Source organism: Ochotona curzoniae, unplaced genomic scaffold (genome assembly GCF_017591425.1).
Source record: "Ochotona curzoniae isolate NIBS_2020 unplaced genomic scaffold, NIBS_Ocur_1.0 contig_4612, whole genome shotgun sequence".
NCBI classification, from domain to species: Eukaryota; Metazoa; Chordata; class Mammalia; order Lagomorpha; family Ochotonidae; genus Ochotona; species Ochotona curzoniae.
Window position 1 is genome coordinate 7,783,379 of NW_024466343.1, and position 16,028 is coordinate 7,799,406.

Here is a 16,028-nt window from a genome sequence, read left to right on the forward strand (position 1 = left end):
AGGCAAAAATGCAAGTATCTTAAAAGAGAGTGGAAACAGAAAACCAGTAAAGGGTTCACCCCTTAACACACTTCGAGTTAAACCTTTCGTGCTCCCAAATCCTGACATCAGTGTTGTTTGCTTCTCAGCTAGGCCTGTGTGGGAGGTATCTGGATGTCATGCATGGTGTCCTTGGGCTGATCAGCCTTTCCATCAGTCAGGAAAGCTGTCCTCGCTCACAGCACATACTGTTACCACATACGCTGCACTTCCTGCACTTCAGCAGTGTAGTGCCAGTCTGCCAGCTGTGACCCCAAGACTTGCTGCAGTTCTGATCACTGGGTCTCGCACCCTAAGGTCCTATCACATCTTCCTTTCTCCCCAAGATTAACATGCTGTTCCCTGAAGGTCTCAACCCTGGGCAGCAGTCCCGGCATTTGTCCTCTGGTGGCCGAGTTGGTTTCCTAACTTCTCATCCACTTGTGGTTCAGAGGCAGGGGGGTTGACTAGAAAATGACATGTACACCACAGAGGTGTCCATGTAAAGTAAAACCTGACAGATTCCTAAGTGAAACTGAACAGTTCCCAAGACAGCAAATCCCGGGTTATCAGTGACAAATGGCTAAGAGAACAAGCTTAAGATTATATATTACCTAGCCTCTTCTCTACATGGTGATAGAATTTCAGCAATTACAAATTACCATCAGTGACCAAAAGTAATTTAAAAGTCAGAGATGACTTTTTACTCTTACCAAACATCAACTTATAATTTTGATTTGTAATTAACCACCCATTTGCTTATTGTCAAGGAGGTTACAAATACAACTACCAAAATTGATGTGGGTGTGTGGGGCCGTCAGTGAGAAGGCATTAGCAGATTCCAGTGTTGTGCTTGTTTCATATGGACCCTTTTCAGGGCTTTGCAACTTTACATCCAACCAATGGAGTCTGGGTTCTCTTGTGTGCTACCACGTGTCAGACCGGCGTTCTTAACGTATCCTAATAAAATAACCGCACCTTCTATTCTGTCACTAGACAAGACCATAGTTGTTCAGTTTGCATGATTTTTTCCTTCAATGGTTGTGAAGATAAGGATCCACTTCTAGGACAAAATTGCATTTTTAAAGTCTTTTTTCTTGAAACGGATATGTACAAATAAAAGAAATGGAAGACAGGATAATGCTTTTTCATTTATTTATAACTCACATCATTCTGGGAAGCATTTTAAGCCTTAATCCAAACAAAATTAAAAGCCAACATATAAAAAATAGCTGAGATTTCTGGTATGTTCATATGGTTTTAATTTTGGCCATAGATCAGTTTCGAGCTATTACACAAGGAATTCTTAATGTAATCATAATACAAGGTAACTTTCATTTTGTTTTTTCTCTTGCCTTCATTCTTAAACAGAAAAACCAGTGTTTGCTATAGAAGCAGCTAGATTTCTTTGGTTACAATTATGCCTCTGTTAATACAAAGGGGCATGTTCCCACCGCTCACAGTCATCCAATCCTTGACCACTACCCGCCCCCCCCCAGTTGTTACGCTCTTCATGGGGGAGCAGGAGTATTTGAGCTAATTAGAACAGTGTTACAGGATGAAAATTATCAGTTGTGCCAGAAAACACACAATGACCCTTTATACGAATTAAAATTCTTCAAACACATGTCACATTTCGGCAAACACAGTCCCTGCCAATACAGCTGTGGCTGCATGGGGAAAGGGAAGTGAGCCCAATCAGCAAGAGCCTCTGGCTTGACTCTTGAAGAGTTTCGGAGGGGGAGAGGAGGCCAGGGGGTTGGGGTCGCAAATCAAGTCTTCCAGAGAACAACCAAAACATGTCACCAGTCTGAATGGTTTGAGATGACAGCACCACTTCAAAGCCCAAGGGCTTTAAAACAGGTGGAGACCTGAGAGGTCTGTGCCCAGCTAAGGACTTTGTGTCTAGAAGACATCAGAACACACCAACTCATTTTCAGCAACCTGCATTTAAGGCCACACCTGAGCTGGGCCTCTGATTCCACCAGCTACTCTCCTCTTGCTCTCTTGGCTTAACTGACACTGGTCATGCTAACGTTGCTTCAGCAAGCCCAGCTCCTCACCGGCTTAAGGCCCTTCCCTCTGCCTTACAGATTAGCTATCCATGAGGCAGCCCTCCTCTCTTCACTTGGTTCTCTGTCCAAATTTGCCCTTGTCGAGGGTCTTTTGATTATTCAGTCTAACATAGCAAGCTCTTTTCCATTCTCCCAATATTTTTCTTCCAAGATTATTATTATTTTTTTTACATCTTTTATCTTACCACTGCAAAATAAATCTTTCCATTTATGACTTTTGTCTAGGCAGGGCTTGCACCAAGCATGCAAGTGTTTTCCTAATTCACAAGTGCACACATGGCACTGATTACTGAAAACAAACATATGGAACTTCTCTGTGCCTCCAGTTCTCCCATCTGTAGGGGTTACACTCTCACAGAGTTGTAAGGACTAACCTAGTTAATAATACTCGGAAATCACTATTCTTTCGTGCTCAATGAAAGGTCACTCTCTATATTTATTATTTTACCTCCACATCAGGACTAGAATTTCCACTCCAGTGGCCTTTCCATTAAATCATCCTAAAGATATCGCAGATACATGGTTAACTGAAGTCCCACAGAAGACCAAGACTATGCGAGCCAGGCAGGATTGAAGCACACGCACTGCACATGGGTTCCTATGCTCTCCCAGCCCTGGAAAGGACATCTCCTGAAGCAAACCTTCTGGGGTACACAGACACACTGAGGCACTGGTGCCTTCTCCTTAGAGGAATCTAACTCACCAAAAGCTTGGTCAAACAACAAACATTCATGGAGAGTCTTTAAAAAAGAAAAAAAAGCTAGGCTCCAAAGATAGACACACAGGATAGCCTGTTCTCATGGAGCTGCATGGGACATAATTCTCTAAAATCTGCTTAATCAGCTACATGAACTATGAAAAGGTAGGTTTTTGTTTTGTTTATTTTTTTTTGGTCTAGGATCATACAAACAGCAGTACTTTTTCAAAGTAAGAAATAAAAGCAAATGCTTTACAGCCTAAAAAAAGGAAGTCCCAGGTGTGGCACAGCAACTTAAGCAGCCACCTGCAACACCAATGTATCATATGAGCAACAGTCTGTTCCAGCTAATCCAGTTCTGATCAGCTCCCTACTAATGAGCCTAGGAAGATAGAAGAGGGCCTGAATACCTGGAACTCAGCCAAGTGGGAGACCTGGATGGAGTTCCAAGTTCTTGGCTTTGGTCTGGCCCAACGGACTGTAAAAGCTACTTGGGAAGTAAACCAGAGGATGTAATACCTCTCTCTCTCTAACTCCGCCTTCAAATAAATAAGTAAACCTTATTTTTAAAAAAACAATGCTTTCCAGCCCAGTGCGGTAGCCTAGTGGCTAAAGTCCTCAACTTGCTGACATCAGAATCCCATTTGGGTGCCAGTTTTGATCCCGGCAGCCTCGCTCCCCATCCAGCTCCCTGTCTGTGGCCTAGGAAAGCAGTGGAGGAAGGCCCAAAGCCTTGGGACCCTGCACCCACGTGGGAGACCTGAAAGAGGCTTCTGGCTCCTAGCTTCAGATTGTCTCAGTTCTGGTCATTGTGGCTACTTAGGAGCGAATCATCGGACAGAAGATCTCTCCTCCTCTCTGCGTATCTGACTTGCCAATAAAAATAAATAAATCTTATAAAAAACAAAAACAAGCAAGCAAACAAAAAAAACAACGCCTTCACAATCTTATGGGAAAACACTCTTAGAACCTGTGGCCTCCCAAGCCCATCCAACAGAGCTACATCAAGACTTCAAACTTTGTTATTTGCAGTGAGAAGTGACAGTACACCAAACCTGTAACTGAAAACCTCACAAACTAATACTTATTCTTACTAAATGCACACACATACACACACACACACACATATGCACACAATTTTTCTTTTTAAAAAAATGTTCCTCAAGCTTAAATAAATGGTTACATTCTGTAAGGAAGAAAAATGGGTAAGTAAAAGGCACCAAGCATGCAAGTGTTTTCCTAATTCACAATGACTGAATATTATAGTATTTTTCCTCTATCTACAAATAAGGGAATCTTGTATTACCAATGCAGAAATGGGGTTCAGGCTTGTATTCTAGGAACCATGTGACACCAGAAAAACAGAATGGACACCAACCCCATGCACACCTCCACTTCTGATACCACAGCTTGCCAATGCGAGTGTTCTTGTTTGGGACCAACGCTGATGCAAGTGAGTCACTGCCCAGGTTAAGGTCCAAGCATCACCACTTGACAAACTTTATGATCTTCTTGGGCAAATCATCTCATTTCTCCCAGCTTCATGTCCTTGTAAGATAAACAGGGCAGTAAAAGAACTTGCCTCATAGGGCTTTGAAGAACTGAGTACATTACTGCATACTTGCTTGGCACACAGTAATCACCATCAGTGTCTGCCATGATAATTAGTGCATCACTCCACTGCCTGAACCTTTGAGTATAAGTTTTACATGTCATTAAGTCTCTTCAGTTGCTAGAAAATAACTTGAGCATAATATAACAGGGAACAGATCTAACTCAGTGAATACTATTTAATGAGCAATGCTTTAACAAGTATGTTTCTTACAGCCAACACTTCTTAAAAGCAGATGGAAAACATACTTGTAAATGACAGCCCTGTGCATTCATGCAACCCTCAAATTAAAGCAGCATACTACCTCTAATTCTGTTCTTAGCAAACTTTTTAAAGCCTTGGGGGACTATTTGGTTACAGTTGAAAATTCCAAAATAAACACATCTGGATCCAGCATAAAATAATCCTCTTTACCAATCCAAAGTCTCAAAATCCTTGCTCTTGAAAAATGCATCCAAGTGAGTTTGCCTATTTTGTTTATACAACAATATCATTCACAGTCCTTTTCCAAAGCATTTTTCATACTTTGCAAGACTTCTGAATGTACCTGAGTTCTCCAAAACTAACTAGTATTATATCTGTACAAACACAGAAGTTACCATCTGCTAATGTCTTGGCTAATCACAGGTTCAAAGCAGGTATATTGGCAGATGCATGACACTGAATACCAATCAAAATGTCCAAAGTTCTAACAATATCCTCTGCTCAATAGGAATCCTAGAGTGAAAGTCCATTTACTTTTCTTTCCAATTATATTAATACTATCGAAAAGCTTTAATAAATATATTAAGTTCTTAATTCTTTAACTTAAATTCCATTAATTGCCTCAATTTAAAAGTCTGAAGGTATGATTTACTATACTGTTATGTACTGAAGAGAATAAATAATACCTCCCGAACTTAAAACAGGTCACTAAATATCAAAGGACGCATAACACCTATTCCATCTTAGAATATTTATGCTATCCTTTCCTAATTATCAGAAACCACATGGGGTAAAGATTGCAGTTTTAAGTTTAATGTTCACATCTGGGAATAATAATTGCCTTTTTCTTTAATCGTGGTCTGTTTACTTTCTTTGTCTTCTTTTTTTAAAATAAATTAACTTACTGCTCCTGCACACAGCGACGGAAAAGAAGAGCATTTTCCACCTCACTTCTTGATTTCACTCTTCCATCATATATTCCTTATTCCTTAAAAAGGACTCAGAGAATGCACTTGCATATATAAAATAAATTCTTTTAAAACATCCAAGCTCTACACTGGTAGAACATCAAAGCCTTAGGCAAAAGGAAGTCACAACAAGCATTCTATAATATAAACAGACAGTATCCACATAGTTTATTTCTCACAGTTCTCCTGACAAATGAACATTATTCAAGAACATACTGTGTACAGATAAGAAGAAACATACAAAACGTTTTAAATGATACACAACAAAATCCAGCAGTATAAAAGAATGCATGTGAACTCTTGCTCACTGTGCAGACTAAATTTAATCACTTGTTTAAATAGTAATAAAAATACAATCTTTTATGGGATCTTGTGCAGACTACAAAAGAGGGAAATTATTACCATATATATGATTTTATATTAGGCAGTTTTCTTTGAATGAGCTGTACTGACAACTCCAAATACAGAGGCAGAAGGCTGTGTATTTTAAAGGAACTAATGTTGTGAATTAGACTTTACACAGTTACTACCACTGGCACTTTTCACCGTAGTTTGTACACATCACATGATCATTTTATGTAACATTACATTTAAAAAATATATCTGAGTGACAATTTATAACATTCACACACCATGAGCTGGTTAAGGAAGCGGTGCCACAGTTGCCTCCTGTAGTGCTTCGCTGTTGGTAATAAGGACAGTTCATTGTGGTTAAAAGAAATTAGATATATCAATATGGTTAAGCAGCTCCAATTTACTAAAGGCCAACAATGACCATCACTGGGACAGTGAGTTCTTTTAAAATGGATATCCTAGAAGCAAACACCATCATTGGTTAAAACTTTGCCTAAAGAAGTCAGTTCCTGTGCTGAAAACTATTTTCACAAAACTGAAAGCTACTAAACTGTTTTTAATATAAATACTTTGTCTTCTCCTTATATTTATGACCAAGAACTCTGAAACCTTTGGAATTTACTCTCACTTTCAAGTGTGCTCTCGTTTCCATCTCACCTATTTAAGATCACCACCTAAAAGGCTTTTAAAGTGGTGGTGAAAACTCACCAGGAAACCCTTTGCTCACCAGGAATGTTCAGCTGCTGGACAGTGATCTAGAGCCACAACTGTGCAGAGCTTGACTTGACGAGAACACTCAGGAAGCTCTCATGCTGTGAGTGTCATTTCAGGGAAAGCAGAGAATCTTTCCAAACTGCGTACATACTTAACAATGATACCATTGCTATGTATTGAAGAGGACTAGTAAATGATGTTCTCTTCCATGTCATCTGTTGGCGGGAAAGTAGTTTGGGTCAAGGTAATTATAACTGGTGCCCTGGGACACACAGTAGTCTCTGTCTAAGAATGTCTCTGACCTATAAATAGGTTCTAATTGGTGATCTTCCTTGTGGATATCTGTTTCGTGTAGGCTAAAAAGAAAACACACAAAAACATTATTACTGCATGCATTTGTGCATTACAAAACTTTCCTACAGCTCTCTTTAAATCTATTATTTTATCAACGTTTCTAATGGAAAGCTACATGAGGTATGGAATAATCAGATGAATTCCAACTGCTCAGAACAAAGTTTTAATTCACTAAATGTGACTATTTTCTAAGAAGCTTAGAGATCAAATTAAGTGACTAAGAAGCTTTGTACCTGACAGAACACTTACCAGTCAGAACAAGAATCACAGAAATCCAAAGACATTTCTGGAGGACAATCCTGGCAGTGCCACCGAACACCCTGGATGGGCTCTATGCCACAGTTATCACACTGTAACAGATTCAGAGGGAAAATTGTTACGTTATAGCCTTTCTCAAGCTTTTGTGTTTCCTACTGAGAAATGTGATGTAACAGATATCGTCTTTTCCTTCCTCTGCATGTGCTGGACAGTAAAAACACAAAAGGTTTGTCACTTAAACAGATACATTCTCTAGCAAAGTAGGCAAAATTCTCACGACTCAAGATCAAGAATCAGACGGGCAGAGGGCATAATATAAGGAAATAATCTTCAATTTGCTCTAACCCATTGAAACTTTAAAATCAAATCATCTCAAACTGGGACATCTGCTTAGGGAGATCAGTGTTGAAAAACACTAGTATTATGATTAAAATGACCCAAACATGTTACAGCAGTGCTTTAGGAAAACAGCAGAAAAAACTTTTTTTTTAACCTTAGATAACACAAACGAAAGCAATCACAAAATCCTATCTTACTTAACAACCAACATGCATTATAATAAAAAGACTGAACTCTTTCTCACATGGTGGCATTTCTGTGCAGTTCTGGAGAAGTCAGAATAAACTCCATTTCTAGTCTATTTATCATTAAGCCTACTAGAATAGCAGAGAGACGTGCAAACAAGGCACAGCTGGGTTTTCCAACTCGTGTTTTGGTAAGTGGTTTGAGTATCCTTTGAAAGGTTAGAACTGCTGGTTAGGAAAATCCAATGGAAAAGCAGAGTCACTGAATGGTTGGGGTAGAGGTAACATTTATTAAGGCTAATCACTGCTTCAGAAGGTTAGAGGAATAATTTCATTTGTAGTTTATTTTGTCAGCAATGTTGCACATCTCAGTATTTCTATGTATACCACCAATATCAGGTTCATAGCCTCATTATCACGTTCTTTAATTTGATCAAGCATAGCTGCCCACACCTGTCATCTTCTTTCAGTACTCATATCCAGCAGGTAAGACACCTCAGCTCCTGCCTAGATTATGAAAGGAAAGTCTGAATACGGTCCTTGTCTTTAGACTTGCCCTCTTCTAACCCACTCTTTATTCTACAATCAGAAAAATTGCTTTGTTCCTCATATTTTTAATTACATAAAATAACCCACAATAATCCACTGCTTTACCATATTTAACAATATACAGTCAGAGAATAATAGCTATTCAGCTCTATACTCTATGTCTTCCTAAACTTTATCAATATTGGCTGTTTAAATTCCTTATGGGAATGAGAACAGCCTAAAAACAGGAACTGGGCCCATTTTATTTACTGCTGATTCACTATATACTGTGTGTTTCAAAATTTTAAGCAATTGGATAATGAGATAACAACAACACCACAAAAGAAACAGCTACAGAATAATCTACCTCACATCCTAAATACTTACATGTTTGTCGTCTTTCTGGTTAATCACACATACGTCTCTTGACATCATGAACACTAGAACACCATTTTGTGTAAACAGCAAAACAGGAGATACACTTGCAAGTTGTAGAGTTGAACACAGCAGAAACCATTTTAAAGTATATTTTTTACACCTTTCAAAAATTAAGTAAATCAGGGGGACCCAACACGATAGTGTAGTGGTTAAAGTCCTCAATTTGCAAGCACCAGGATCCCATATGGGCACCAGTTCTAATCCCGGTGGCCCTGCTTCCCATCCAGCTCCCTGCTATGGCCTGGGAAAACAGTTGAGGACCCAAAGCCTTGGGATCCTGGGAGACCGGGAGGAAGCTCCTGGCTCCTGGCTTCAGATTGGCTCATCTCCAGCCATTGCGGCTGCTGGGGAGTGAACAATTAGACAGAAGATCTTCCTCTTTGTCTCTCCTCCTTTCTGTATATCTGACTTTCCAATAAAAATAAATAAATCTTTTTTAAAAATTAAGTGAATCGGAAGAGTAAGCAGAATTTACCTTGAAGCCAACATGCTGCACAAATCCACTTTCAGCCTGCATTTGCTGAAGTTTTTGCTTCTTTAATTTTTTAAACTGTAATAGTTCTTTATATTCAGGTAAATTCCTATACATGAGAGGAATACTTTCTTCATCCTATTGAAAAGAACACAAAAGAATATAAAAATGTTAGATTGACGATTACAATAAACTAAATTAAGAAATACTGATACTGACAATTTCCCCTGGCAAAATACCATTTTTCCCTTCCAAGATAACTTACTTTTTAACATTTAAAGAAAATTAGTGACACTACTAGCAATATTTTATACCAAACTTTGTGGAGCACTTTTCCTATTGATTTAGAGACAGAAAGAAAGATAGAGATCTTCCATCTGCTGATTCACTCACAAAATGGGGGCAAAGCCAGGGCTGGACTAAGCCAAATCAAGGAACCTAGAACTGCTCTGCGTCTCCAACATGGGTGCAGTGGCACAGGCGCTTGGATCACCTTCAGCTGCTGTCCCAGCCACACAAGCAGAGAACTAGATCAGAAGCTGAGCACCAGTGCCCACATGAGACGCCAGCCTTGCAAGCAGTGTCCAACTGGAGGACTTTCTAATGTTAAAGTAATGTCAAGTGTGACCAAAGACTTTAAGATGCACATACAAGGAAGAAAATGAAATGGCTATGTCTGACACAGACTGATACAAGCCCAGCCCCATTTTTACACATGCATGATTACCTCACCTCATCTATTTTTCCTAGAACTATAGGAAGCTTACCTTGTCAACCTAATTTACACTTGCTGCTACAAATATAACATCCTAATAACAAACAAATCATTTTCTGCTCTATACTTCCAAGATCAAGGTAATACATTTCTTTCTCAAATGGATAAACTACATAACAAAGATGACTAGTCAGAACAGATTGTAAGAAAGGGGAGTTGAACTGGCCTTCAAAAAACTGACAATCAAAAAACTTAAGATTCCCAACTTTTAGATACATAAGAGTCTTCAGAAAGCTCATGGACAATGCATATTATAAAAAACAAATAAACAAACAAATAAAACTACACAAGGATTTCTACTTTTTTTTTGCCAAAATAAACTTGCCATTTAATTACATCTTTCCTGAACTTGCTGAAGTACTCACCTATGTTCAGAAACATCATTCCTGCCCTCAGACTAGTGATTTTATATTCAAAGTGCTAACATGCAAAATCTATTTTAAATTTTAGATAGAGGCTGACATTATGTTGCCACCTGCAACACAGGAATCCCACGTGAGTGCCAGTTTGAGATGCAGCTGCTCTTCTGACCCAGCTCCCTGGTAGGGCTCCTGGGAACGCAGAAGGCAGCCCCTGTGCCTCTCACCCATATGGAAGACTAGAAGAAAGCTCTAGACCCCTGGCTTCCTCCAGGCCCACACCTTGTCACTGTGGCCTTATGGAGAGTAAGACAGGAAAAACAAAGTCTCGTACTATGTGCTTGGTTCTCCCTCTTACTCTGTCACTCTGCCTTTCAAATAAACTAGTAAAAAAAAAAATGTAAAAATATTGCCATTTGAGCAACTGAGGACCTTCACAGATACCTATTCCCATATCTCCAATCTCCATACTTAACAGCAGTTTTCCATGCTATCTCAGTTTCCCTCTCCAGCAGTCATAGGATGGATACCCTTCAACTAAAGCGCTTTATTTTCAAAATACAAAAGTAACATTTCCCACCTGCATTTGAGATTATTCTTTCCACTTCTCTCCTGTTTAACTATGAATAACCTTGGTTGATTTCTTCTTCTTTTTTCTTTTTTAAGCCTCACTGCAATTTCTAATTCCATGATCTGTCATCCAGCATTTATTTATTCTCTTTATCATACAATGACTGATTCCACGGTCAGCAATTTTCTAAAAGCATTCCCAACTTGATGAACCCTGTTTCTACTACTGCTTTCTAAACTCTGATCAGGCAACCCTAATGTTCTCAATTTCCCTGCATTGTTAGGTCACTGTGTATTAAGAAAAACAACACTGGTAGAAAGTGTAACACTTGCCTAAGAACACAAAAGTTAATTAAGTGTAGAGTTGGCTGATTTGTCCAGATTTGTCTGCACATTTAGCAGTGTAAGGCAATCTAACAACTACCCTTATACCTAATCCAAAAACTCTGTCACTACTTAATACTTTCCAAGATCTTTTTTCAAATTGCTTCTCTAGTATCCACTGCTTCCACCTGGCTTCACAATCATTTGTCCTCCAAAGTCTTCAGCAGCTGGATGAGAGCCTACAGTTTCACACTTCACCTACACCTCATATGACCCACTGTCTTTTATCCATTTCAAATTCTAATCAGCCACAGTTGCTAAAATACAATTATTATCTTAGTATATCACCAGTGAGAAAAACAATTTAAGTAACAATATATGTGACTATGGTACAACTCAAACTAAGAAATTTTATAAAAACTCAGATGTTTTAAGTAAAGACAAAGATTTACACACAAAGTTTTAGATTTACATTTTAAATTTAAGATTATTTTTTTAAACTGTACATTTGTTTATTCAAAAGGCAGAGTGAGAAAAGACCTTTCATCTACTGGTTCATTTCCCCAAATAACTACAATGGCTAGGGATGCGCCAGGCAGAAGTCAGGGACCAGGAACGCCATCCAGCTCTCTCACCTGGGTGGCAGGAACCCAAGTACTGAAGCTAGACGAGAAGCAGGAGGAGGACTCAGTCTCATGCACTCTGATACACAATATGGGAGAGACCCAAGTAGCTTAACTCATTCTATCACAATACCAGCTAGCCCTGTAAGGATGTTATGATATTTAGTTACCAAGACTAAGATTAAGAAAAGTTGTACTAAAACAAACAAAAAAAACAGAAGTAAGCACATATGTAGAAGCCAAGTCACTACTTGGGACACATACATCCTACATGGGTATGTTCAGGTTTGGGTCCCAAGTCTACTTCAACTTTAGCTTCCTACGAATGTGTACCTTGAAAGGGCGGAGAGGATGGCTTAAGTAGTCAAGGCCCTGTTGTTCACATGGGAAACCTGGACTGAGTGCTCACCTCCTGGATTTGGCATGGCTCAGCCCTTGCTATTGTAACTATTGGTGAGTAAACCAGTAGCTAAAGGGTTCTTTCACTCCCCAACCCTCTCTTTGCGTTTCAAATTAATGTATTTTAAAACCCACAGAATTACAATAAAATCCAACAATTCTACTTTTGCATCTACACCTCCCCCCAAAAAGAAAAGCAAGGACTCAAGATTAGTATATCCATGTTCAAAGCAACACCATTCATGACAGCCAAAAAACAGAAACAACTCAACTATCCATTAACAGATGAAGGAACAGAAAAAATGCAGTATGCATGTAACAAAATATCATTTGGTCTTAAAGAGGAAATTTGGAAACATACTATAAAATGAGTAACCCTAGCACAGACTGTGTTGAATGAAACAGCCAATCAGAAAAGGACAGATATTAATATAATCACCATCAGAGTCAAGGAGGAATTAGTTCCAGGAAACCTCTGTGATTACCAATCTCCAAAGGATGTTCAAGTCCCTTCTTTTTTTCTTTTTTTAAGATTTATTTATTTTATTGGAAAGTCAGATATACAATGCGGAGGAGAGACAGAGAGGAAGATCTTCCGTCCAATGATTCACTCCCCAAGTGAGCACAGTGCTATGCCGATCCGAAGCCAGGATCCAGGAACTTCTTCCAGGTCTCCCACACAGGTGCAGGGTCCCAAGGCTTTGGGCCATCCTAGACTGCCTTCCCAGGCCACAAGCAGGGAGCTGGATGGGAAGTGGAGCTGCAGGGACTAGAACTGGTGCCCATATGGGATCCCGGGGCGTTCAAGGCGAGGACTTTAGCCACTAGACTATGCCGCCGGGCCCTCAAGTCCCTTCTATAAAATGACACAGTATTTGAAAACAACCTACACAATATTCCCACATACTTTTAATCTTCTCTACATTATTTACAATGCCTAATGCAACACAAATGCTATATGATAAATTTTGATACTGTAGTGTAATATTGATAATGTACAGATGCAATTTAGTTTTTGAATTATTTTCAATCCACACCTGGTTGACTCTGCAGATATGAAACCACAGCTAACTGCATGATTCCTCTTACATGAGTAGTTACCCAAGAGGGAGGTTCCCACTGTTTCCCTAATGGGTCCACTCCCACTCCCGGATCTTGCACTCTTCAAAGGGTACTGCAGTTTAGCTCAACAGTATTCCCCCTGTGCCCACATTTGCCAGCTGATACTGCGACAAAGCCCAACCAACCTTCCCCCCTCTGGCTTATGCATGCACCAGTAGGTGCAGTACGCCCAGCCTGGCTTGTCCCTGATCCAGCTTACATGTTGTAAGCCTCCCCTGCCTGGTCTGCCCCTGATCCCAGCTCTCACACTCACCAGTGGGAAATAGTGGCCCAGCAGGGGATCTCCCCACAGCCTCCCTACTGGGTTCACCCACACTCCCCTGTGCTGGTTGGGTCTCAAATGTGCTGGCTCAGTGCCGCAGCCCAGTCTGGTATGTATGGCCTGGCTCACTTCAGCATTTGCCAGTGGGTGCTATAGCGTGGCCGGGCCCGGCCCCGCCCCAGTTCCAGCTCATGCTGGTGGGTACTACAGCCTAGCCAGCCCAGCCAGCACCAATCCCAGCGCTAGTGTGAAATAGCTTGTATTGTGGCCTTAACTGGCATGATCCACACACCATTCTGGCTCTCGGATTTGCCAGCGGGTGAAACGAACTGGTCCAGTCAGGCTTGCCCCAGACCTGAGCCAAAGGTAAGCCCATGGTACCGTAACCTGGCCTGGTCTGCTCCCTCTTGGTTCTTGAGCTAACCTGCAAGGACTGTGTTCTGACAGAGGAGTTGCCAAGCTCCTCCATCAGAATCTCTCCCATTACAAGATCTGGTGCACATCAGTGGGTCCATGGGCCAGCCCTACTTAGTCCACCTCTCCTGTCCTGCCAGGAACAGTGGTCTTTCCTGAATGGCCTTCACCCATTCCAGTTCTTATTGTTGGATGCTAACAGCCCATCCTAGCCTTGTCCAAACCCAGACACAGCTCCCACATGGTTCAGCAGGGACAGACTCAGTCCAGCCCATTTTATACCCATCCTGGTTCTCACGAACTCCAATTGCTGCTGGCGTCTAGCCCAGTCTTGCAAGCCCCAAACCAAGTCCATACCCATGCCAAGGGATACTGCATCCATATCCAGACAAGACCACAGCCCCCATTTGTGCCCCTGTGCTCATCAGTGACCCACAACCCAGTCAGGGCATCCCCTTAACTCCCCAACCAGGCCTGATCCCAGCCACTGTTCTCGTGCGTGCCAGTGGTTGCTCTGACCCAGCTTGGCATAGCCCCTCCCTCTACTTGGCCTTGGCCTTCAGATGCTGCAGCCTAGATCTGGCCCACCCAGCCCCAGTCCCAACTCTCGCTGGCAGGTGATACAAAACCTGGCATTGCCTAGTCTGCTCTCATGCCTGACTCATGCAAACCAGTAGGTGTGGCAGCCTAGCCTAGCATGACCTGTACTATATCCTGTTATCTACACTTGCCAGTGGGCTATGGTTTGCTTGGCCCTGCTTGGTTGGCCACCTTCCAAAACCAACTCACACACTTGCTAACAGATGGACAATAAAGTTCATATTATATATAAAATTTTATATATATATAAAATTTTCTTTATGAAAAGTGTTTAGGACCTGGCACAATGGCTCAATGGTTGAATCCTTGCCTTAACATGTACAGCGCTCCTATATGGGTACCAGTTTGTGTCCCGGCCACTCCACATCCCATCCAGCTCCCTGCCTGAGGCCCGGGAAAGCAGTAAAGGACAACCCAAAGTCTTGGGACCCTGCACCCATGTGGGAGACCTAGAAGAAGCTCTTGGTTCATAGCTTCAAGTCAGCTCAGGTTCAGCCACTGGGGCCACTCGGAGTAAACCGGCAGACAGATCTTTCTCTCTGTAAATCTGCCTTTCCAATAAAAAAAAAATAATATCTTTAAAAAAATGTTTAAAGCAATTTATTGTAAAATTATAAATCTGATTTGATATTGAAAAGTAACCAATATTCCCTGAAGTCCAGGAATAATTAAAAAGCCCTTGAATTTTCATCCTGCACTCTCATCATATATTAAATTGATAGCTTACGGATTCCTCTTCAATAGCAGTGTTCATGTGGCTATGGAAACATGATCTGTCATCATCTTCATCCATATACACTGGCGGTTCATGTGAAGTCATAAAGGTGGAAGGTTTGAACAGATGCTTATTAAGGGGGTGCTGTCTTCTGCTTGTTGAAGACTAAATGAAAAAGAATTAAGAGAAGAAAACCACTAATGGCACCAAAATATGTAAGAATGTTACTTTTACCAAGTCTCCTTAAAGTATTTCATTTCTATCCCTTTGTCAATATGCTAACATCAAAACTACGGAAAAAAAAAAGCAGTATAGGGGAAATACCTCAACACCAGTACAGGGAGCAGGTTCAATGTCTGGCTTACTTTTGAATCCCCAGTATTTAACACGCTTTTGACAAAGGTTAGCTTCACCCAAATCCTCTTATGCTCATTTCAAAGGAATATAACAGGTGTTACTTCTGCCACATTTGATTTAAACAAGAGGAAACTGAGGAACAAGAAGTCTGTTTCTTGTTCAATGTATTCAGTTAGATAGATAGTGGTGAACCACAATTACAAACCAGGCCCACTTGATGCCAAAGTCCCCACTCTCAGCAATTATGCAGACCCCCTCTTATGATCAGTACATCATAAAAAAGCACAAGGAA

General features: G+C 40.7%; 1 protein-coding gene across 7 annotated transcripts in view; it reads right to left on the reverse strand.

The window, feature by feature from the left end:
- Positions 1 to 5,714: 5,714 nt before the first annotated feature.
- Positions 5,715 to 16,028, reverse strand: part of ZZZ3 (zinc finger ZZ-type containing 3) — a 74,922-nt gene continuing 64,608 nt past the window's right edge. For all 7 annotated transcript variants that reach the window (XM_040987299.1, XM_040987306.1, XM_040987301.1 and 4 more), the window contains 4 exons: positions 15,392 to 15,544; positions 9,220 to 9,354; positions 7,246 to 7,346; positions 5,715 to 6,998 (listed from right to left, as the gene is read on the reverse strand). In XM_040987299.1, coding sequence (XP_040843233.1) covers positions 6,854 to 6,998; positions 7,246 to 7,346; positions 9,220 to 9,354; positions 15,392 to 15,544 — 534 coding nt within the window. In that variant the 3' untranslated portion in view covers positions 5,715 to 6,853. The remainder of the gene's footprint in view (positions 6,999 to 7,245; positions 7,347 to 9,219; positions 9,355 to 15,391; positions 15,545 to 16,028) is intronic.